Below are 22,932 nucleotides of genomic sequence, written 5' to 3' on the forward strand. Positions count from 1 at the left end.
TAATTCCAAATCCTATTGCTCTGCTGAAAATGTATAAACCAAAAAAAAAAATAGTAGATGGCCTTTAAGATCCCTTCCGACTCTAACCATTCTGTGTTTCTATGATTCCAATAAATACTATTCATTAGTACAGATGCACTGTAGGTGTACATCTGGCCCACTGATGCAGACTCAGGTCTGTGCTGCCCACATTACATACATAAGTAGAACCTGACTGAACCTGACCTAATTTCCAACAAGCAAGGAAAAGTGCTTTTGCTACCCATGAGCACACATTTGATGTGCCATGCAGACATGCCCCACCAGACAGGTATAATTCCAAATCCTATTGCTCTGCTGAAAATGTATAAACCAAAAAAAAAAATCCCAGATAACACAAAGGCTCAAATTCACAGAAAAATAAAGAAAAAAAAGAAAACCTGAGCAGTTTTTTTTTTTCCACTAAATGGAAGAAATATTTCTGAGATAGTTTGAAACACGCTGGGTTTTGAAAATATGTTTTCAGTCTGATGGAGCTAACCTCTGTCACAAGTTGTTCAAGATAAATGGGCTACTTTGTGCCCCAGGCCCACAGCAAACACCGCCAAAGAGCACTGCTCAGAAACCCGACAGGAATCTGAGTTATTATGTGATAAGGTGATATCAACATCATGCACTCCCAGAGCCACACGGCGCTGGGAAAACTGCTTCTCTGACCTTGTTATCACAGTATCGCTGCTCCCCCCAGGCTTTGATGTACTTAACCTGATGAGAGCCTGCAATTATTAAACTTATTTTTGAGATTAGGAAACAAATGAAATACAGAAGGGTTTGTTCTCTATGCAAGCCATCGCTTGGCCTTGCGTGTTTACCATGAATCACAGTGTTTGATTTAAAACACCAGCCTCTCCTGGGGTCAGGAGGCTGAGTATACAAACGGCCCCGATTCCACGTAGGTCCCTCCACCTCGTGTTTCTTCTTGGCTGCCCCCACACATCACTTTGGTTTCCCAAATCTCCCTGCAGTCTCCTTTCAGCGGCCACTAGCTCTCCCTGTCACTTATGCGTGGGGATGTGGGTGAAATTAAAGACTGTCACTTCAGGCTTTCATTTCAAATAAAAAGCCTTCTGATCCTAGAGAAAAATTTGAAAACTAAAAACAAAGATTTAAACATGTGAAGGGCGAAAAACCTTACCCTCAGCATCTATCTGCCCTCAGCGTCTATCTACCATCAGCTATTCCACTGCTTTTTTTTTGGAGTCCAAAATTCTTAGTGCTATGCCCACAACATAATCCATGGGGAAAAGTCTTCAGAGAAGGGGTTTCAATTCTGTTTAGATATATGTATTGGCGGCGTATAATGCAGTGCATCTGGGTCCCACGGGACACTGGCAGTAGTGGGGTGGGTTTGGATGGGACTCGAGATAGAAGCAGCACTGTGGGGTCTCTCAGGCAGAGGCAGAGGTCTCAGCTTGCTTGGTTTGGGCTGCCCTTCATGTCTGCATCTGGGAAGAGTCCCCTGATGCTCCAAACCCCGACATTGTACTGCATAAACCAGCCCAGCAGAAAGAATAGAAAAACAAGATCAGGTAGGAAGCCCTGCAAACAGGCTGCATCACAGAATCTCTTTCTTAATAACAATATCATTTACAGGCTTAAAATAACAATTAAATGTGCTAAGAGGCTGATCCTCCCTATTAAATGGTTTGAAAGGTGCACTGGCTAATCCAAAGGAAACACTTTGCCGGTAAAACATGAAGGCTGGTGAAAAGATAAAAAGCAAACAGTATGGCTGAATGACAGAGGCAAAAACCACAGGCAGTGCAACAGGAGCTGCAGTAGTGGAAGAAAAAGACATATAAAAGATCTAGCAATGTAGTTGGACCATACCTATGACCATGGGATGTACGTCTACTTGTCCTCAGAGTCCAAGGGCTGGATTGAGTCTGGTTGAAGAGGCGTAAGCAGTCCCCATGCAGCCTTTCCAGTTTGCTCCTTTATCTTGCAGCAGCATCATCCCTCTGTTCTGTTCCTGAAACTCTTCACCAACCAGGACAGGCACATGGTTTGGGACAATATTTTTTTTTTTTTCCCTGCTTGGAAAAATAAAAACTTAAATCTAGCTGGAAAACATGAGTCAATGGGAGGTTTTTTTGTTTCAAACAGTAGGTTTATTCTCATCACTGTTTTGTGCAGAGTAGAGTGGAAAGGGTTAAATCCATACGAAATACTTTGGATAGGAGTTGTATCATTTAAGGTTAATCACCTGATGGTGCAGACTTTATCTATAGTCAAAGGGACAAACTGGGCACCCCCTGAAAGTGGTTATCCCACTCTGCTTTCTGTCTGTAGGATGGTGTGCACTCTATTATCTCTCTCCACTGACAGTAAAAGTTACCTAGATCATTAGCTCAAATTTATAAAATTAGCCTCCAGTTGGCTAAAGTTGCATAAAATGAATCCCAAACATAAAATGTTTCCCTGTGAGGAATATTCCTAAACAGAAAAGGACTTTTAAACACCCTTTCACATAAAGTAGATGAAAGGTTTTTGCAAAATATTTAAAATTCTAATTTCACAATTCATTTTCTGAGTATGTAGAGTCACGGTTCTAAAATCTGCTGATCTTTTCAGGAGCTGGCTGTGTGATAATGCCATCTTTCAAGCACATTGGAGGCAGTCAGTTAGAAAATCTAGTCTAGTGCTAGGAAAAAAATGTTATTATTCTGCTGCCTCCAGGTTGAGTTCTGTCAGCTGCCTCCATTTTCAAGACTGAGACCACATCTGCTTGCTTTAGGGCTTTTTTTTCGTGCACATGCCATACTTAGATTTTTTTTTTTTAGCCAATTTAGTTACAGAAGCACAGCCATAGCTGCTTTATGCCATGATGGCAAAAAGCTTATCATTTCTTTCCTATTTCCTAACGGAGTAAAAATGCAACAGGTATAAATTATATTTACAACTTAGTTTAAAGGGTAGCTTAAATGTTTTTTTCTCTTATTGAAATTGAAAATCTAGAAATAAGATGATATAGGAGAGTTACACTAATGCTTTGCACAGGACTGGGACAGACTCCAGGGCAAAACTTTTTTCCATTCCTACTCTTAGAATCTTAGAATGGTTAGAGTTGGAAGCGACCTTAAAGATCACTGAGTTCCAACCTCCCTCTTCTTGAAATACTAATCAAATTAATAGCACTGCATTGCAATTAGACCTGGGACTTCTGCAGCTGAAGTCTGAACCTTAGGAGCTTGGGCAAAAGGTCTCCTCTCTGAGAACATTACCAAAATTACATTCTCTGTGGGTCAGCCCCTGAGGGGATGTATAATTCACTAAGCAGCCAGTTGGAGCTGCACTGGGAGAGCTAATATACTTCTTGATGATGAGGCCCTATGCAGAGCCATACTTTTGTGCTATAATATGCTACATAAAACATTGGGTGACCAGAAGGAGCCAGCTCTGCTTCCCCTGAAGTCAGGCTTTCAACAACATCAGTATGTGGCTGAGTGTTTGGTTTACAGAGGGAGAACATTAAGAAAAGACTAAGAAGTGGCCTAGACAGATATAAATTACAGAAATAAACAAAATAGTAGTACGGATAATATAGCTCATTCCTTATACTAAGATTATTACTACAAACAGGACGCAGGAAGACAGTGACAGTTTACACAATTTTTTATCAGAGGCTCATAACTTTCATGAGTAATATCAGACACTTCCGATATGTGATATGTGGAGCTGCTTCACGTGAAGAAGTAAGAGAATAACATGTGGCCTGATAAGTTTAAACAAGTCCTGGGATGCTTGAATCCTTTTGACATTAATCGTTTTTCTTTGAGTTGTAGCTGTATTTAATGCTTTATATAGGTAGGGATTTGCTTCTAGGTCCACTAGGGACTCACTATGTGAGACTGGGCAAACAATCTCCAATTAAATGAATGGGAGGGACAATAAGTTGATATGTTAAAATTCTAAGATCATAAGCATGTTCTAGCAACTTGCTCTTTTTATTGTATCCTGTGCTAAATGTCTTTTGTCTTCTAGGGAAGGGTAGGTTCTCCTCCTGAAAGGAATTCTTAATCCAGCCACTTCTTGCTCACTTTTTTTGGTGAATTATAGAGATCAAGCTTTGTAAACATTTCAGGGTGATACACATACTAGAATCTGTGACTTTTTACTTCACCCCTCCTATTTTTTATGATTCTTGTAATGCAAAGAGACATCTTATATCCTCTGTGGCATGTTGACTGTAGGATGAGATTGACATAGTTAGACTGAAATTCAATCCCTCCTTTTATTGTGTTTATCACTGATGAGTCATAGTAAAATGATTACAGAAAGGACTCACAGGTTTGTTGGAGCAAAGTCAAGAGGCAGATTCTCTACTACTGAAAACCAACTCAGTTGTTACTCTAACAAGCAGAAGTTGGTGGACATTGTAGTCAAAATATTCAGCTGCAAGAAAGTCTTTAATTTAATCTATTTTACATATTATTTTTAATAACATCAAATCATGGCATTAATTAACAAACTATGGCAGGCAAGATTTTTTTCAGACTTTCACCAGAATACTTTCTTATCTTTCTACCATGGTTAATTGATTACAACATAAGCTTTCCCTGTAATTATTAGCCCAAACATTCTATCTTCACAGAACTATAACAAGTTGATTTTTCTCTTCTAGTCCAGTAAGTGGCACAGAGATGATGTATTGAGAGATGTCTGATTTTGATCTGGGGCTGTACAGCATGACAAATTGCATCAGGGCAAAATTAATTGCTTTATAATTACAATGTCAAAAATTATAGGGTCCCACAGCAGAAATATACCATTCTGCATTTCTAAAATTGCCACTCTTTTCATTGACTTTATGTTCAATTAGCTCAGGCAAGGTTACTTTGGCCAAGTCTCAGCATGATAAAGCTTGACGCAGTAAATTTAAAACGGATAGGAAATTATTTCTATATCTCCTCCAGTACTATTTTCAGCAGTGGGTGAGTTATACTAAATATTAATGGCAGCAAAAGCAGAAAGTGCCTGGGCTGTCCCATGAGTTGATAGGCACCTACTGGTCAATAAACCCATGGTAGGGTCTGTTGCAAAACATCCCTGGCCAGAGATAAGAACGCCATTATTACCTGAATTCAGTTGATAGTCTGCTTAGTATTGACAGGGATATTCCAGTTAATCATTACTGAGACAGAACTCAGCCTTCTGTGCTGCTTTGTCCCCAGTTCTGAGTCCAACCAGGAAAGAATCCAGCTTCTGCACATGTGGATGGAGTGGGGTCTTTGATATAGTGACTGCAGCCCAGTCCACAGCATAACAGATCTCCTGATGGACACCATGTGGAAGAGCATGTCAGACCTGAGGAAGAGAAAACAGGAATCTCTGCAGGCAAAAATTCCCCCCCAGGGCTGGGTAGGAGCTCTGCCACCAGACACCCAACATTTCCCAGAAACAAAAAGCTGGAGGAGAAGTGAAGAAATTCAATACATCATTGACAGTGGTGAATTTTTCTTCCTGGTGTAACTGTCAGGATTTCCAGTTACCTCTAAGAACACGTTAGCCTCAGAAAAGGTGAATGCTTGGAAAAGAGTATGTAATGGCTGGAAGGTTTCACGCTGCAGCTGTAACTGCAGTCAGAAGAGAGGGGGATTAGCCAGCTTTCTCTGACTATTTTCCCATTTAGCACCCAGCGTTGCCCTCCAAACACTCACATTTTCATGACACTCAGCAAACTGGCAAATGCATGGAATTTAAATCCAAAATCAGCCCTTGAATGAAATATTACAGGTTTATTGGTAATATGCAATCATTAGCAATTATGATGACAGAATAGCATAATCAAGATATAAAGAAATTATATTGTGGTAATTATAGCTTTCCCTGGATGTAGCACCTCAACACAGGTCTCAACAACACTACGGCTCGTGTTACCAACTGAAAAGAACAAACTGTTCCCTTACAGAAAACATTTTTTCTTGGGATATTTCTGCCTGTAGAATTCATGAGATAGCCTCGGGTAAGGGCTCTTTTCCGGCAAATTGTGCCAGCAATTTTCTGGCAATAGTACTAAGCAAGTAAAGGGTGAGTGATGTTGGATTTTGACCTGTCAGCTTCAGCTTTAACTTTTTAATTTTCTGCAGGCAGTATCAACATCAGCAGGTTCTGTGCACAATATACTGCTTTTAAGCCATGGAGTTATTTTATATGCTTTGGGCAAGTCTTTCATGGACATAGCACAGGAATAACAGAAACCTGATCTGTGGCCTACAGGACCTTGCACATATCAAAGGTACGTGTCTAAATTGCAAGTAGCACAGATAAGATTAGCATTGCTGTCACAGGTTCCTGAGGCCGCTTCAGGCTTGTCACTGCTCTCTAATAAATAAGTTTCCTCTAATAAAACTTCCATACTTGACTCCGGTTGCAGACGGCATGTGAAATGACACCAGTACATCCAGAATTTAAGATACTATGCACGTGCTGTTTTCCTGAGGCTCTGTTTAAACTACTAGATGCCCAGAACTCTAGGTAAATGCCTAAAGTCCTCAGAGAAATCCAGAACAACACTTGATGAAAAAAAGAGATGAAGTTCAGACCTGGCCATGCATATTGCTTTTTAGTTTACCACCCCGAAGGAAAATCAGACTGCAACACATCTCTCTTTTCCCCTAACTCCACAGTATTTATTATAACAGGTTTCTGCTCTGTTCCTAGTGAACAAGGTGTTCACCAGCCCTTGTGGTTGAGAATGTCCGTGCAGGATTGCTGGTGAGTTAGACCCATGCCTTCCTCAGTGCTGCTCAGCATCACCATTGCTGTTACTCTGCTGCTGCTGGTTAATTCCCACCTTATTCCTGTCCTGGCTCCTGCCACTGCTGATCCAAAATGCCAACAACTTTCCTGAGCAAGATACACTTATAGAGCTGCTTGTAACTAAGCACTGCAAAGATTTGGTTAGTGCGTTACATGCAGTCAAACACGTCCCTCCTGTCCTGAGGCACTTTGTCTTTCCTCATTACCAGATGATATACAATGAATGAATAATGAATAATGGTAGGCTTTTTTGACTAAAATGAAGTCTTAGGCATGACTCTGTGAATATTTCATTCCACATTTGATCCACCTTTTCATCTGAATGGCCATTAAACAAAATGTCTAGCAACAGGTACCATTACACAATCTTATTTTTACATTATTCCTGCTTTCTGATTTTTCCAAGATTTTGAGCAAAGGCTGAATTTTTCATATATACACTTTTGTGATAACTGCAGAGTATTCCAACAGCTTATAACCTGAATTGATGTCTTCCCTACAGTGGCAAGCATGAGTAAAATTCAGCTGCAAGGCATAAACTTACCTCCATCTGTGGGAGCTTTCTTGGGGTGTTTTATCTCTAGGGCAGGATGGACAGACCTGCTCAGCTTGGAGTATTGTCTAGGAGCCTAGAGAAACAGTGGGGCCAAGGAATTAATTTCTTTGGTGCAACATACAAATTTGAGTGGTTTAAATGTGGATGTAGAAGACACAAAACTTTTTGAATTGTACATAAAATTCAAGGCACTGATGTGCATGTTAAAAGCCTTCACACAATGGCGGCCAGGTTTGCCAGCTTGTTTCATTTGCTGCACCTATTGCCCATCGATTTTGAGATGCTGACCACAAAAGAGGCACACAAATTTCCTCATGGGTGAAAAAGGCTATTTTTCAAACTCTTTTCCAAGCTGAATCTTACCTGGCAGCTCACCAGTAATTGATGCCTTCATCGGATAGACTTCACTGCATGCTAGCATCTCCGTGGGAGGTCCCCTCAAATCTTAGTGAAGCGAACTGGTTTCTGGAAAGAGCAAAGAAGGTATTGTTCATATGTGCTGCTTGTTGCCAGACAGATGCATATCCAATGCGCAATAAATCAACTTGGTACAAGAGGAGCACTGGTAGTTGCTTTTCTACAATGAATTTCAAAGGAGATTTCTTTTATACCTCCAGTCTGGAGCCCCTGAATGGTCTGCATTGCACCACTCAGGTTGTGCCCATTGTTTGCTGTTTCCTGAGCCCCAGCAGTATGTCTGTTTGGTGATTTAGTACTGTACGACAAAAAGGCACACAGTAGAAAGAAAGAGCACTACACATCCTCCATCAAAGCTTGGAAGCATAATTCAGCTACCTCTAACTCATCTGATGAATCAAATCCAAAGACTCCCCCATTCCATGAAAATATCTTTTCTTACGACATTCAGAATTCAGAGGTCTGGTTTTAGAGCCTGTTGATTGACTTCTGAGGGATCAGAGGCATTTCGAAACACCACCCCACAAAAAGGAGAAAAAACAGGACCATAAGATTGTCTGGGCTCAAAGAAGTTTCTAACAAACAGCAGATATGTTTCGGCCTCTTGAAGGTCTGCAATTGGTAGATGAAATCTGAGGTGACTATGACGAGCCAACTCATCATACTTGGTTGCAGTAATGAGAACATTTAAACTAGTAGGAACACGCCTAAAGGAAACAAACATTTCAAGTGTTACTACAAACAGTGAAGTCTGTTTCTTTCTGTACATAAAATTAGGAAGGATATTGTGACATAATAGCAGCCACTGGGTGAGACTGTTGCTCACTACCCACCATCAGCCTGAGCGCTGGGCTACAAGGGAAGGGCACCCTTAAGACCTTCCTATAGTCAACAAAAGCAGGACCACCAGCCCAAGAGTGGGAATAACACCCCATGATAACTGGGTGTCCCAGTCACAATATCAGCCAGAATGAATACAATTGGATGTTTTTAGGCATACCACCACTTTACGTAATGTATATGGTTTATGTGAGCATATAGTTTTAAGTTGTCTTTTTCCGTACATTTCTGTTCCCATCTGGTTATATAATCTAATAAAAACGCTTTTAAAATGCCCAGAATTTTAAGGTGATTTCTTTTTCTTATAAATTAAATCTATTTGGTTGATTTAATGAATAGAGTAGATTGTCCGCTAGACTGACAATTTTAACAGGAGAGTTGGATTAAGTTTATAAAGTGGCTTTGCATTACTTACCAATTCTTCCAGAATCTAGGAACTGGCTGGATTCCCACCTCATGATTGTTCGTATTCCTTATATTTAGCCATACACTCACAGAAACACTTCCAGTTTCTGAAGGAACTGAGAAGCCGATGCAAGTGTTGACATTTTGAGCTCTTGGAGAGTATAGGTGCAGGTGGAAGTCATCAAGGATTTAGGAGAGCGCTGTTACATTCAGTCAGACTAATCAGAAGTTACAGTGACATTGCTAGCTCCTGATCATTTGGCATCACGGTGTTCCCAAGTGCTGTTGTCTGGTGACCCAAAGCAGTGAACACTCAATCTGTAAATTCTGAAGTCAAACTACGAAAGCAAGAAAAATCTATCTACCTACTGAATAAAAAACTTCTGGAATATAATTTTAACAAGATGTGTGACACTGTAAAACTTTAAATTGTGTGCTATTTTTCCCCCCCTCAACTCTAGCTTCAAGTACATTGTCCTGCATGAATATGTAAATGCGTCTGTTGCACTTGTAAAGAGTCAAAGAAATAGATGAACTTGTTATTTTTTCTGCCACATTACATTAATTTCTACATTGATTACTGGATTTTGCTAATCATAAGTTTTCATGTCTACATAGAGGATGAGTTCTCATCTACCTGAATTAGTGTCAGTGGTGAGTATTTCAATAATTTAGAACTTAAAGAAAACTACCCAGCCCAGCCTTTCAACGCCCTCCCAAACAGAATGCAAAAGCAGAAGGGTTTATAATCATAGAATCATCATTTGGGTTGGAAGGGACCTCCCAAGATCACCTAGTCCAGCTCCCCTGCAATGAGCAGGGACATCTTCAAATAGATCAGGTTGCTTATTCTGAAGGTCTTAAGATGGACTCATTGAGCTGGGTGTTTTCTTGTTTCCCTGCACAGAGGTGGATTTCTCTCCATATGAATGAAAGTCTTCGGCATTGTTTTGTTTCTTTTGCATCCTGCTGACTTTGACTAATGATAGTAAAGCAGAAGAAATATTTAATTACAGCACCTGGCTAGCATTCTGCAGATTTGTGAAACGTGGCTAGTTTTTGTTTAGCGCGTTCTAAGAAAGCAAATCTTCCTGATTTGATATGTAACAGAACCTATTTCAGCTCTACAGGAATCATGAAAGGCAATTATCTTTAGAACTGCCAAGGACACATACAGACACATGATGGCTTCATCTGCTTTCCAGGGTTTTGATCTTGCCTGTTGCTTATACCACACCCTGAAGAGCTTTCAACTTTCTCAAAAGTTGTAGTTCCATAATTAGAAGGCATAAAAAAGAGCATAGTGATCAGTTCTCTTGAGTTTGCATGGCCCCCACCCACCCAAAGTCCCCAAACTTTTCCCATTGTCCAAAGCAATAAAGAGGTTTCTGTTGTTCCTGCAGCAATGCCCATTTTCTCTTTCTCCACTCATCTTGCTATTTGAACTCATAATGACAGAGCCTTTACCTTTCTCTTAAATTTCCTGACACATTTATTGCCAGGAAAAGTAACACTGTGCTATTTATCTGAACAGATCAAAGCTAGTGACTATACAAATATTATTCTCAATTAGTTCCACAAATTGTCTGGACAAAATGCTAAGAGGAACTCCTTATGTCACATAATTATCTAACAAGACAACATTAGGAAGTCAATATTATATACTGCATGGACTAGCAATGCTCTCAAACCAGATATTTCAGGCAAATATAATGGAGAAAGATATGCTCAAAACCAATCACCATTTGATACTGCATCATCAAAGCAGAAGACGTATTGCCTAGTAGAAGTACTTCTCAATATGCTGGCAGCCACCACGAAGAGACGTGAGCTGCATATTCTTGGAAACTGAAGAACTTTCATATCCATTAGGTCAGATACCTTCCCTCTAGGTATCAACTGCTGAACTCATGCAGCAGCTGTGTCTTGTATTCATGAAGAAGCCTAAAAGGGCATGGAAAGAGAGAGCTGCTGATAGAGATTGTTTGTGCCTTTGCTACTTTCTCCTTTGGCCCTGTTTTCAGTTGTTCAATTAATTCTATCTGCAAGCAGTTAATTATTTTGCCACCTCTGGCTTAATGGTCAATAGTAAATGACACTAGCTATTTCAAAGAATAAAATTAATCCTAATGATAGGCTATTAGCCAAATTTACTTGAGTAGCACTTATGTAAGTCCGGAGGAGCCCCATTATTATTAGACATGTGTCCCTGGAAACAGTGTTCTTCTCTAAATGGGTGGATCTCAGGAAGAAAACCCAGGGCCTCTCAAGAAATGCAAACACAAAGTTTTCAAATGCAAAGGAGAAACCAAATTCAACATTCATTTGGCAAGAGATAGGAAGGGTGATATGAAGACTGGTGCTCTGTAAGAGGGTGAGTCAGTTTTCATCTCTAAGTAAATCTTGTCCTGCATTCCAAAGATGGAAGCCAATATACTAAAAGAAATGTTATCTACACTCTTGCCAGAACTGTCTACAGGAGCAAGTATGGGACGAATTCAGATGAGCCACAGAGGCATGTTCCAGCATCACCAGCTCTTAATAAATGTTTAAAATAAGGCATTTAAGTGACCTCAGTGCTGGTAGGTACAAAACCAACCAACCAATCAACCAAAAAATTAGAAAAAAGAAATGCCTACAGTTTTTAAGGGGAAGGGCTCAAAAAGCCAACAAGCACATGCCAGTTCAGGAGTTTATAATGACTCACCAAACCTCATTAAATCTGCTCTAAAACAATTCTGGTTTGGGGTCAGGGTTTGGTTTTGGGTTTTTTGGTTTTTTTTTTTCATACACCCCTGACTCATACTTCATCTGTTCTTCTTAGAGAGGAAGGAGACATAAATTTGTGTGATGTGCTTCTGGAGTGATCTTGGTTTATGTATGTCTTCTTCGGTTCTTTGATTGTCACAAAGGGCTATAAAACAAGTCAGTACTTGAATATGCAGCTGAAGATAAGGGGTAGGCTCATAACGTCAAGTAAAAAATATTACATATGACAGCAGTGGCATCCAGCTTAGCATTGACAGCTTTTGAAGAGGGAAACACTATTGGAACTTGGCTTGAAAATGTACTCAAGCTGGTTGAGAAAAAACTATATATTCATGTTCTGAGAAGACTTTTCAATACCGTGATAGCTCTTTGTTTTACTTTTGGTAGTAAAATTATTGTATGTTAAAATAGGTCTCGTCTCTTTTTTATTTTTCTGCATAAAGTAGTAACATACACTATTCTTCAAAGCCTTTTAATTATGGGGATAGAACTTTTGTTAATATATTTTTGTGACCCTCCTCTACACTCTGAATAAAATAAATTGAAATCAAAGCAGACATAAATTACCTGTCTCTGCTTTCTGTGAATTATATTGTTATTCGTCACTAAGCATCACACCTACAGAACCTCATGTAATCATTTCTTTTTGCATGTACATTTTCTCTCCTTTTAGTTTGAGAAAACAAGTCAACTTTACAAATGCAATTTCTATTAATCCTGCTCCCATTTCACTGCCTGGAACCTCTCCCTCCATTTTACCAATTAGAAGCACTCAAAGGTCATGGCTCACCCTTAGGAGATTAAGTTAACATGCAATTTTTAAGAGAGTAATAAACAGGGGACTCTTTGTATTTTGCATTTGGCTTTTGAACTGCTGATGACAACTTGTCTATGTTTTTAACCCTTACTCATACCGGGAGGGCTAAGGTACGCACTTTTTCAGAGGATTCTGTGGATTGTAGGATAAAAGAAACATCAAGCACATGGATATTCAAGATAAAAACACTGAATATGAAGACTTTGATTCTATCTGTTAATAATACATCTGCCTCTCTGAAAACAGCAGTTTTCCTGCTTTTGTTTTTAATCCCTCACTTTTAGTTTTTCTTTTGCCTCCTCTCCAAATTACAGTTGGAAATTGCCTTAACAACTGATCCTCCTTCAGACTTGGGGGCCTTCAGTAAATATTCTCCCAGGCCCCCTGCCCAAGTAAAACCAGCCACACCGAAATATTAGCGATCAGAGCACAAAGTGGTTTAAGATGGTGAAGAAAGACACATCTGATTGACATTCTGAGAAGAGTCTGGGCAGCAGAGTGTAATTACCCAGCTGGAAATTGGCCAGGACATCATCACCTAACATCTTCACTCTTACACCAATAGTGACCTGGGAGCTCTAAGGACCCTGTACAACCAGCAGCCTGATCGTTAGCTCAAGTAGAGTGTCGTTATCCAAAACACCCCATCTGCAGCAGCACGTGCAATCTCTAATGCTTTGCATGAGGATTTTTTCAGAGACAAGACTTCAGCTGAAATCACACACAAACCAGCATCCCTAATGTCCCAACTGTTCTCTGTCCACAAACTGACCTCTTTAGCCCACTTCTGTGTCATTTGCAGGTGTGACTGAGGAATACAGAGTCTCTGAGATCAACACTTAACTGGAGTCCTCCCTATAAGACACTAAGGACTATAGGCTGCCACACATATAGAGCAAAGAAAATGTTCATGCCCGTAGGCATAAGAGACAGGACACAACATTCCTTGGAAGCTTGTACTGCAGGGAAAAACTGCAGCCATCCTTTGGAAAGCCCTTTGGAACAAGGAGTAGGAACAGAGCTGCCATGGCATGTACATCTGTAGGGATTCAGCTGCTGTGGAGTAGCCCAAAAGCATTCCAAGATTTTTCAGGGAAACACACAACCTCTACAGTGACTCTGGAAACCATGTTACCTTCAGGCTACAGATGAAAAGGAAACTCATATTATTTAAATAATATTCTATTATCTAAGCACACTCATTACATATAATTAGGGCACATATTATGGATGTATAGAATACATTCCTGCTGCATATAATATTGTAATTCCTGGATTTTAAGATTCATCTTAACATCAAACTTTCTGGCTGGCTGGAACAACTCTCCTCTTCCTTGGCATATACAAAGCACCAGAGAGTGCTTATATGTGCAGTTTTGAACATGTTGCAGGCTCTCATCATATAAAAACGTCCCTTTGATGTGTCTGATTCCTGCCTGGAAATCAGTGTGAGACTCCTATGGTCCACAGGAAGTCTCAGGTTAATTAAGTCTACCATTTCCACATGGGGCCTGGTATGACTGGCGACTGGGGCCGCCAGATAGCAACAACTTCATGGGAAGTCTTCACAGTTCTTCTGCCTACTCACTATCATTTCTTTGTCTTAAAACAGCTATTTCTAGTGGGATCAGTAAGCAACTTTGGAAGAAGTTCTAGCAGCTGAATAAAACACATATTTTACACAGATAGGAGCATGTTTCCAGAGAAACCTGTTCCGTGAATCCTCATTAAAGAGAGAACCTGGGCCTCAGTGAATACTTTTGTGCTTGTAATAGCTTTACAAACAGGTAAAAAGCTTTGTGACATGGTCGGTTCCCTCTCTTTATGCGTGACCTTGTATTGTCTCACTGCAGCACTGGCAATGGGAAGAGCAATCGAGGCACCTGGTTATCCTTTTGAAACCTCAAGGTGTTCAGTATCTGATAACTCTAAACCTACTAAGATTCTTGCACTCTGCCTTCTCCTCTCTGGCCCTTTGAAGAGAGGTGATGACTGCAGCTGGGGTTCAAAGTTCCCCTGCTCTTTCAAGAGAGGGAGTGGAAAGAAGCTTAAAGGTGTTAGAATACAGGAATGTGCACAGTTGTCTTGAGCTCCACAGGATTTGTCAGATCGTTTATGGTGCTAACAGGCAGGAGCCATGCATGCCCCAGCCATGGATGGGATGATACCACCACCTTAGTGACAAGACTGTAAGGAACCTCTGCAAGCTGCAACCTGTTGAATTTCCCATCCTTGAAGCGGGATTTTTCCATTTGATCAATTCCCAGTGCGGTATCGCTCTTGGAAACAGCCTGGAGGAGCAAACTATATAATATCTTGAAAAGGAATGAGAACCAGGCAAAGACACGGGTGAGGTGCAGCAGCTACCAACAAGTATTGAGCTGCCTTGCTCAGGGCAGCACCAGAAAAAAATCAAGGTAAAGGTGGAAAAGGGAGTGGAATTTATTATCTGGGGTTCAGCTATGTCTACATGGATTGAGCACGGCAGAGTAAAATGTGTCTTGTCTGAACACTCAGCCTCCACTACGGTTGGTCAAACCCAGGTGAGGTGATATCAGGCGGTAGGTACTCATTGGCCCCCTCGGGGGAAGAGGAGGGTAGGGCTCTCCTGTGGAAGCAAGGAGCTTGAGTCACTCAGCTCAGTTCTCCTACAAGCAGTCATGCAACATGTGAGATTAGATATGTAATCTGTACTGCTGCCAAAATGGTAAATGAATAAAGGAGGTTGCAAAAGGAGCGGAAACTCATTCAGATGAAATTGTGTGTGAAAGCCGGGTAGAAAATACACTGCAGAAAATAACAAAAGAATAGAATCTTTCCAGTTAAAGGAGCTGAAATTTTACAGATTCTTAAGTAGTACTGCATTGCCAGAACTGTCTCCTGGGCATTAAAAATGTCTCCCCATTTCCCAGCGAATACAAAGATACCTCTAAAATTTGCTAGATAAGACTGTCATGTAAAAAAAAAAAAACCAAAAAACCAAACAACCTCTCTAAAATTTGCTAGATAAGACTGTCTTGTAAAAAAAAACCAAAAAAACAAAAAAAACCAAACAACCAAATCGTAGCTTCCAAATTTTTCTCTCCCTCTTTTTTAAAAATCCATTTTTTGGCTCTCCGAAGTGTGGTGAGAGTTTGAGAATTCATGGGGGTATGTGGGAGTTGGGTCTGCCCAAAAAAAATCATCCATAATCTAAGGCAGCTGCCAAAAGTGTAAGTATTCCATATTGCAAGAGCAGGGAAACTCCCTGAAAATTCTTTATCTCTGAAGCTAGAACAAGTTTCCTATCTTCAAAAGCCTTATCCTTCTTTCAAAGTAACTATTCAAATTATAATACCCGGGGTTGTCTGGAAAAACAAACTACATTGCCTAGAAAGTAAGCTGATTTTTCCCAAAGGTATTCCTAATAATTTCCAAATACCTAGAAGTTAGCTGGATATTTTCAAGAATAAATACATTTAGTTCTTGTGCAGAATGACCTAGTCAGGAGGCATGAGAAGGGGACCACTAGAACTCTGAAGCCTCTGATTTTCTCCCCATTTCTCTCAAGGTCATTCAGTCTTCCTATATCCCATTTCTCCAGGTGAAAAATGGGGCTGACTTTTCTATAACTCGGGTTGACGCTAAGAAGGCAGAGATGCTTGTTTCCAACATGGTAGGACAGAGGACATGGGCTGCACAGGCACAATTTAAATCCATTCACTGTTTTCATTCACTGTGCTCCTGCCTGCCCTGCAATAGAAGATGTTAGAAGAGTCACCACCACCACCATTATTCCAAGTTATTCAAACATGAAGTTCTGGCACAATGACAACTGGTGCACCTGGGGAAGAGAGGCACAGAATCCAGCTCAGCTGTGAACTTTTCCATAACGACCACAGATCCTAAGATGAAGAATGCCAGGAAATGTTTTGACCACAGGTCCTAAGATGAAGAATGCCAGGAAATGTTTTATTTATCCGAACCAGCCTGACTCCAGAAACACCAAAGTTATACTGACCTAACTGGCGCTGTAAATGACCACAAGAAAGCAACTCATATGTAACTGCTGTCAAGTGACTGCTTTGTAGGCTTGGTGAGCGCAGTGAGAACTTGGATACACTTAGACCATGCACTTGTGGTCTGCGCAGTCACGAGAAAGGCAGTTCATGAAGTTAGACTCCAGATATATGTGCCAACTGCTTTGTAGATGTAGGACTGAAACACAAGGATTGGTGAGTGCAGTGAGAACTTGGATGCACTTAGACCATGCGCTTGTGGTCTGCGTAGTCACAAAGAAAGCTGTTCATGAAGTTAGACTCCAGATATATGTGCCTCAGACCCTGCCATTCTGAAATGTGCCCTTCTGAAGAGCAGCCCAAACTACATACCTGTGGAAGTTAAAAATCCATCCTTTGGCTGAGACAGTTTTGAGACCTGCACTCTCACATTAGCCCACCTCCGACGCAAAAGGCTGCACAGAGATCTCCTGTTTCTCCTGATGCTCCGTGCTGTCCTTGGAGGATGCTGGCACAGCTGCACGCATCGCAGATGAAATGCACCCAGGAACTGTTGAGATTGAGCATGTTTTCCTCCTGTAAAGGGCCACATGTGAAGACGAAAGTCAGTCCTGAAAGAACAAGAAAAAAACCCAAGGAAATGAGGGGGCAGAATTATGATGCGTCCCTGGAGAGGAGCGCGCAGCTCCATACGGTAGGTCCACGTGCTGGCAGTCCTGCACGTGGAGATGTAACTCACGGCTCTGGAATCCCGGGCTGGAATTTGCTCTGGGATATGTCCCTGGCTCGGTGTGCCTGGCTGGCCGGCAGCCACAGGGCTCCTGGCAACTCGGAGCGGGGTGGATCGTGCCTCGGGCAACAAAGTACTCACAGGGGTAGTCATAGGGGCAACAGCGGAGACGGGCAGTTAGGGTTGGACATCTTCCAAAACATCTGGAGCAAGTGAGCCTCTTAAAGCCAGCCCTGCCCAGTGCCCTGTTTGTGATCTGGGACTATTAGGCAGGTGTCTGTGTACCTGATTAGTTATTCGTAATTACTCACTACAGCGTCTGATTGCCTGAGCCAAACGTGCTCTCCTAATCCTTCCGCTGCCTCCTTTGACTTTCTTATCTCAACCATCTCCCAACGCAAAGTGGTGCAGGCCAGCACACAATGTCTAGCAGCTGGAACTCACCTGTGCATTTAATACTTATATATCTACCTTAATAATAAGAAACCAGTGGCTGGTTTTCCACCCTGCTTGGTGGAATGGCCATGAATGGCCATTCCTGACCAGAATGGCCATGTCTTCCAGGCTCCACAAGAGCTAGTACTGATGCCCTTTTTTACTGGAATTTTGCCTTGCTGTGGGCATCAGCCCAGCAGAATTTACCCTGCACAGCCTGGTAATACCCAGTGTTTCTATGGGACATGCAGAGGCTGGAACTTCTGTAAGAAGAACCTGCTTCTTTTTTTGCCTCTCAGACTTGGCAAAATACAGCTGAATCCTCCTCAAAAACGGTTTGCCTGACTAATAGCAGCATCCCACATTCAAGGTATTAGTCAAACTGACATCACAATATTGTAAGTAGCAAAAAAATGTAAATGAATACCATACGAGAGCTTTCAGAATACTGTCCTCTTCAAAATGCTCCAGCTAATGCCTGAGCTGATACCTTGCCTTCTTCCCAATTGCAAAATATAATTTCACCCCTGTGTAAGAAGGCTTGATCCCCACTAACAAGCCAAAAAAAATTTAAAAAAGCAGCTGTGCATTTAGTAGTACTTTCTTATTGAGGACTTCCATCTAAATTTAAGCATTTTTGCTAAGTTAGTTCTTTATTGCAAAGAAAATACTAACTGATATTAAATAATGGCATGGGCTTCTATTGCTGTAGCAACAAGAGTAGTATTAAAATGCCCTCCCCAGACGTGCTTATTTAAATATGAAGTGAGTATATACGACAATGAATGAAAAGAAGGAAGTGGAGGAGGTGAGTTACTCATAGCTACCCTTCTTAAAACTATTCTCTCAAATATTCTAGCAAGGAGATAATTATAGAAGGAAACGGGCTGTATTTTCTCAAGAAACAGAAGTATTAATCTGCTAGAAATGCTCAGGGAAATTGTATTTAATGAAAGTTCAAGTTTCTGTAAGTGGACCACTATGGTAGAAGACCAACCTTCCAAGCCCATAGCCACTGGAAATGTGTAACTTCTGTATTATGTCTCTTCCAGATGGAGTTTCAAAAATCAGCAAAGGTCAGTTGTCATTATTTATGTTTACGTTTTCTAAAATCTCTGTTCTTGTAGAGTTTGGATTTCGCTGTTTTTAAAAATACAGATGAAGTTTAACGAATAGGAAAGTATTTATTAGTGTTGTCCATACATAAAGATAACAGAAAATGGAACCTCAAAAGAACATACAGGCAGTGTTGAGCTGCTTTAGCTGCTTCAGTAAGGGGTCCAGTCCTGGGCCTGTGTACGAACTTGTATAAGTCATTTTATCTGTGTCTCTGTTTACCTGCCATAAAATCAGTACGATGTGCTTCATACTATAGGAGAAATGACAGCATTGAAGTTTGCAAAGTTTTCTGACATCTTCTGATGAGATTGAAAAGCTGAAGCTTTGCAAAACTATGGAAAAAGCTGATCTGAAAATCTTGCTGCCCTTCATTGTCACGATGATGAAGAACTAATAATAATATAGTTCCCTATCAAAATCTTGTTTGTACTGGCTGAAAAAGATAAAGTCTGCAAAGCTGCAGAAGTATTTTTAAAACTGCTTTATAAGTAACACTTTGCCAAGATCCTGTGAAAGAGCAAACTTTGAAGCACTTATAGAGAAATCTAGTTAAACACAGAAAGAGAAAATATTTTGAATATGTTTTGAAGTTTATTTTTGTTAATAATTTTTAGGTCAAAAGTATTGTACATAACCAAGAAGTGCATAGCACTGAATTCGTTGCTTTGGCTAGCACAGCTCAAAGAGGGGCAAGGAGACTACTTATATGCTTCTGTGCAGAGTACGTAACATCCATAGGTAACACCTGTGTAGCAATCTACATGCACATAAAATCTAGAACAGCTTCGACTACGTCAAGTGTAGTCTGTTGTGTATATACAAAATCAGAAAAAATATATTCCTTTTTTTTCTTATATACACTATACAACATGAGAATAAAATCTGGAATAGTTTGCAGTGACTTAGGTGAGATCAGGCTCTCGTGATACAGAGCTTTAGGAACACTTCCTCCTCAGCATTTTTTGTCTTGGACCATGGTGATGAAAAAGTTGCAGAAAGAAAGCAAGCTTTCTGGGCAGTACTCCTCAGCCACCTTTTTCTGATCAATATAATCTACGTCTTCAACGCAGTCTTGAGGATGGTGTTCTTGCTTTTTTTCAGTCAGAGAGGTGGCTGCTGGAGCCTGAACGACTTCTTTTGCGTGATGAATGGCGTTCCCTCTTGCAGGACCTACTGACGTCAGTAGGCTTGAGCGGGTCAACTTGAAATGAGCGCTTCGCGGCCCTTTCCTACACACTTTAGATTTTAGGACACTTTTGGGGTCTTGACAGATCTGCTTCTGCTTCTTTAGGGATCGGGAGACTTGTTTCCAGTAGGATCTCTGGTTCGCTGCGTACTGCGGGCAGGTGGAAGGGTCTCCTGAGAACTCACACCAGAACTCGCTGTCTCCGTGCTTGCAGCCTACGTGCAGAGTGGCAGCATTCGTGTCCGTCACTGCCCAGGTGCACTCAGCATTCTCTTTGGTTTTAAACTTGCCTTTAGGAGCTGCTTTTCCTCCTTTTGGCTTCCGCCCCTTTTCATGTTCTCGGTTAGATTCAGGTTGGTTTTTTCCACCCTCTTCTATGCCGTGTCTTCCCTTTTTTCTTTCCTTCTGCCTTTCACAGTTGGCTAGAAGCATCTGGGAGACCAGAATCAACACACAAAGGACTTCAGCGCTTTTGATCCTCATGGTCTCCGCTTTGCTTCTTATCTGCATTCAAAAGAAACAAAACCCCCAAAATATAAAAACATTTTTCACTTAATGCTGGGCTCTATTTCACGGTTGCAGCATTTCAGACGTGGTATTGCACTGCTCTTTGATACCTATTAAAATGATGTTATCAGCAAAATCCTCTGCCCTTTGTGTGAATGATATCTGATCTCTGGAATCATTATGTATTATCCTTGAGAACTGTAGATGGCTATGGAGTAAGTCCTTCTCATCCAATATCTTAATTAGCTATGCAATGTGGAAAAAAAGAGAGTCACTCCCAGGTCGTGCTACTGCCCAGTGACTGAGGTAACTAAATTGAAATCTTTTCTGCAGTCAAAGAAGGAATTTGAACCTGGGATTTCTCAATCTCAGATGGATATCTGAAGTTATAACTTATAAAGCCCTTCTTGTTCCCATGATCTCTTGTTTTGTAAATGGCACATAAGTGATTTTGACTCCAGCCTCTGACTATTCTTCAAAAATCTGCCAGGCAGAAAGGAAACCATTTTGTTCAAGTTGAGCAAAATTATTTCTTATGCATTATGAAAATTGTTTTAATTCACTGGTTATGCCAGTATTTCGTTTTCTGTTGAAAACAAATGCAAGTAGTCTTTCCAGACATCAAAAAGTAATTATTATAGAATCATAGAACTGCTTAGGTTGGATTAATGCTTTCTAAATAAAACAGAACTACCGTTTTGCTTTTGAGGACACCTGCAGTGTGCTGTGCTGTGTCTAAAGCTACCAACTTCAAGGGATAAATATGCAACTTCAGTTTTGAAACGTAGCTAGTTAGCAAATAATTATCTAGCTGATCCCCGTGTCTGCACAGAGCACATTTATTTCTGTAGGTATTTCTCTTTATGAAGCAGCTTTCAGGATCAGAGCATACCATAACAGTAGATTATTTAAATCTGACATTTAGTTGATTAAATCCCCAAAATGTACTTTTCAGATATTTCCACCATAGCTGTCTCTGTAGCCAAGTTTCCGTGTTAGAAAGCAGAAGCTCCTGTGTAGGCATGCTAATAAGGAACCTATTTCAACATTTAACTCTCTGCAAATATCTTTAGTTACATGAATTTAGAATACATAGGTAGCAGCAGATGTGAGCACGTTTTACTTTTGCACAGTTCTTAGAATTGTAGAATTGAGGTTGGAAGGGACCTTTAAGATCATCTAGTCCAACCATCAACCTAACTCTGATAAAAAAACATCACTCGGCAGTCTCTAAGCACTGTGTCAACCCGTCTTTTAAATACCTCCAGGGTTGGTGCCTCAACCACTTCCCTGGGCAGACCATTCCAATGCTTAATAACCCTTTTAAGTGTAAAAATTTTTCCTGATATCCAATCTGAACCTCCCCTGGCACAACTTGAGGCCATTTCCTCTAGTCCTGGCGCCTGTGACTTTGGAGAAGAGACCGACCCCCCGTCTCTACAGCCTCCTTTCAGGGAGTTGGAGAGAGCGAGAAGGTCTCCCCTCAGCCTCCTTTTCTCCAGGCTGAACAACCCCAGCTCCCTCAGCCTCTCCTCATAAGACTTGGCTTGCTTCATGCCTTTCACTATACAGAGAGATTTTTCACTCCATAAAACCCTCTTTAGAGAAAATCATGTTGTATTTGCCGTTCTGTGGCAAACACAGCAACTAATGACATTAAAGTGAATAGTGCTGTGACACTAAGCATCTGTTGCAAGTGGCACAGTGCAAAAGTAAGATAACTAAAGACATACCTTGCAGAGGGCTTGGAGACACCCAAAGGCAGCTCCTGATGCAACTCGCCTCTTTCAAAAGCGCGTAGAGCTGGCTGTAAAAGCAGCGTGGTATTTATAAAGGTGGAGACACACCTTCAGGTCTCTCCAGCAAGGCTTGTTACAACACAATAGGATACTTCAGTGCCATGTTCCTTCACCTCTGACACACCTCCTTGGAAAAACGCCAGTTCTCATTCTTAGCACACGCCAAAAAAGAAAAAAAAAAAAAAAACACACACCAAAAAAAAACCCAAACCAACCACCCAGCTCTGGTGGGGTGACAAGGTGTGTTTGCGTAAATTAGATGTTACTGTAGTCAAGTCCTTCCCTCACCATGAACAATGATAAGAACTTTATTAGATCATGAGCTTCTCTAAACGAGCTTTTCCCAGCCATTGGGGGAAGCATCCTGCAACGCCCTCAACAAGTTGCACTACTATTGTGTTTAGCAGAATCTGGGGAGTGATTCTTTGGGAAATGAAAACCATTCCACAAAGTATTTCAAAGCTGCCTTCAGAACGTTTCGTCACCTCCTGCCACAAAAACATGTCGGAGAACAAGTAAAAATAAAAATAAGTAATTATTCTGCATTAAGGAC

General features: G+C 40.9%; 1 protein-coding gene across 1 annotated transcript; it reads right to left on the reverse strand.

The window, feature by feature from the left end:
- Positions 1 to 19,101: 19,101 nt before the first annotated feature.
- Positions 19,102 to 22,396, reverse strand: FGFBP1 (fibroblast growth factor binding protein 1). The gene is made up of 2 exons (XM_014937052.1): positions 22,314 to 22,396; positions 19,102 to 20,577 (listed from the first exon to the last, which is right to left on the reverse strand). Exon 2 carries the CDS (start codon positions 20,554 to 20,556, stop codon positions 19,840 to 19,842), a length of 717 nt encoding a protein of 238 aa, XP_014792538.1. The 5' UTR covers positions 20,557 to 20,577; positions 22,314 to 22,396; the 3' UTR covers positions 19,102 to 19,839.
- Positions 22,397 to 22,932: the final 536 nt, after the last annotated feature.

This window comes from Calidris pugnax, unplaced genomic scaffold, assembly GCF_001431845.1.
Source record: "Calidris pugnax isolate Ruff unplaced genomic scaffold, ASM143184v1 scaffold49, whole genome shotgun sequence".
NCBI classification, from domain to species: domain Eukaryota; kingdom Metazoa; phylum Chordata; class Aves; order Charadriiformes; family Scolopacidae; genus Calidris; species Calidris pugnax.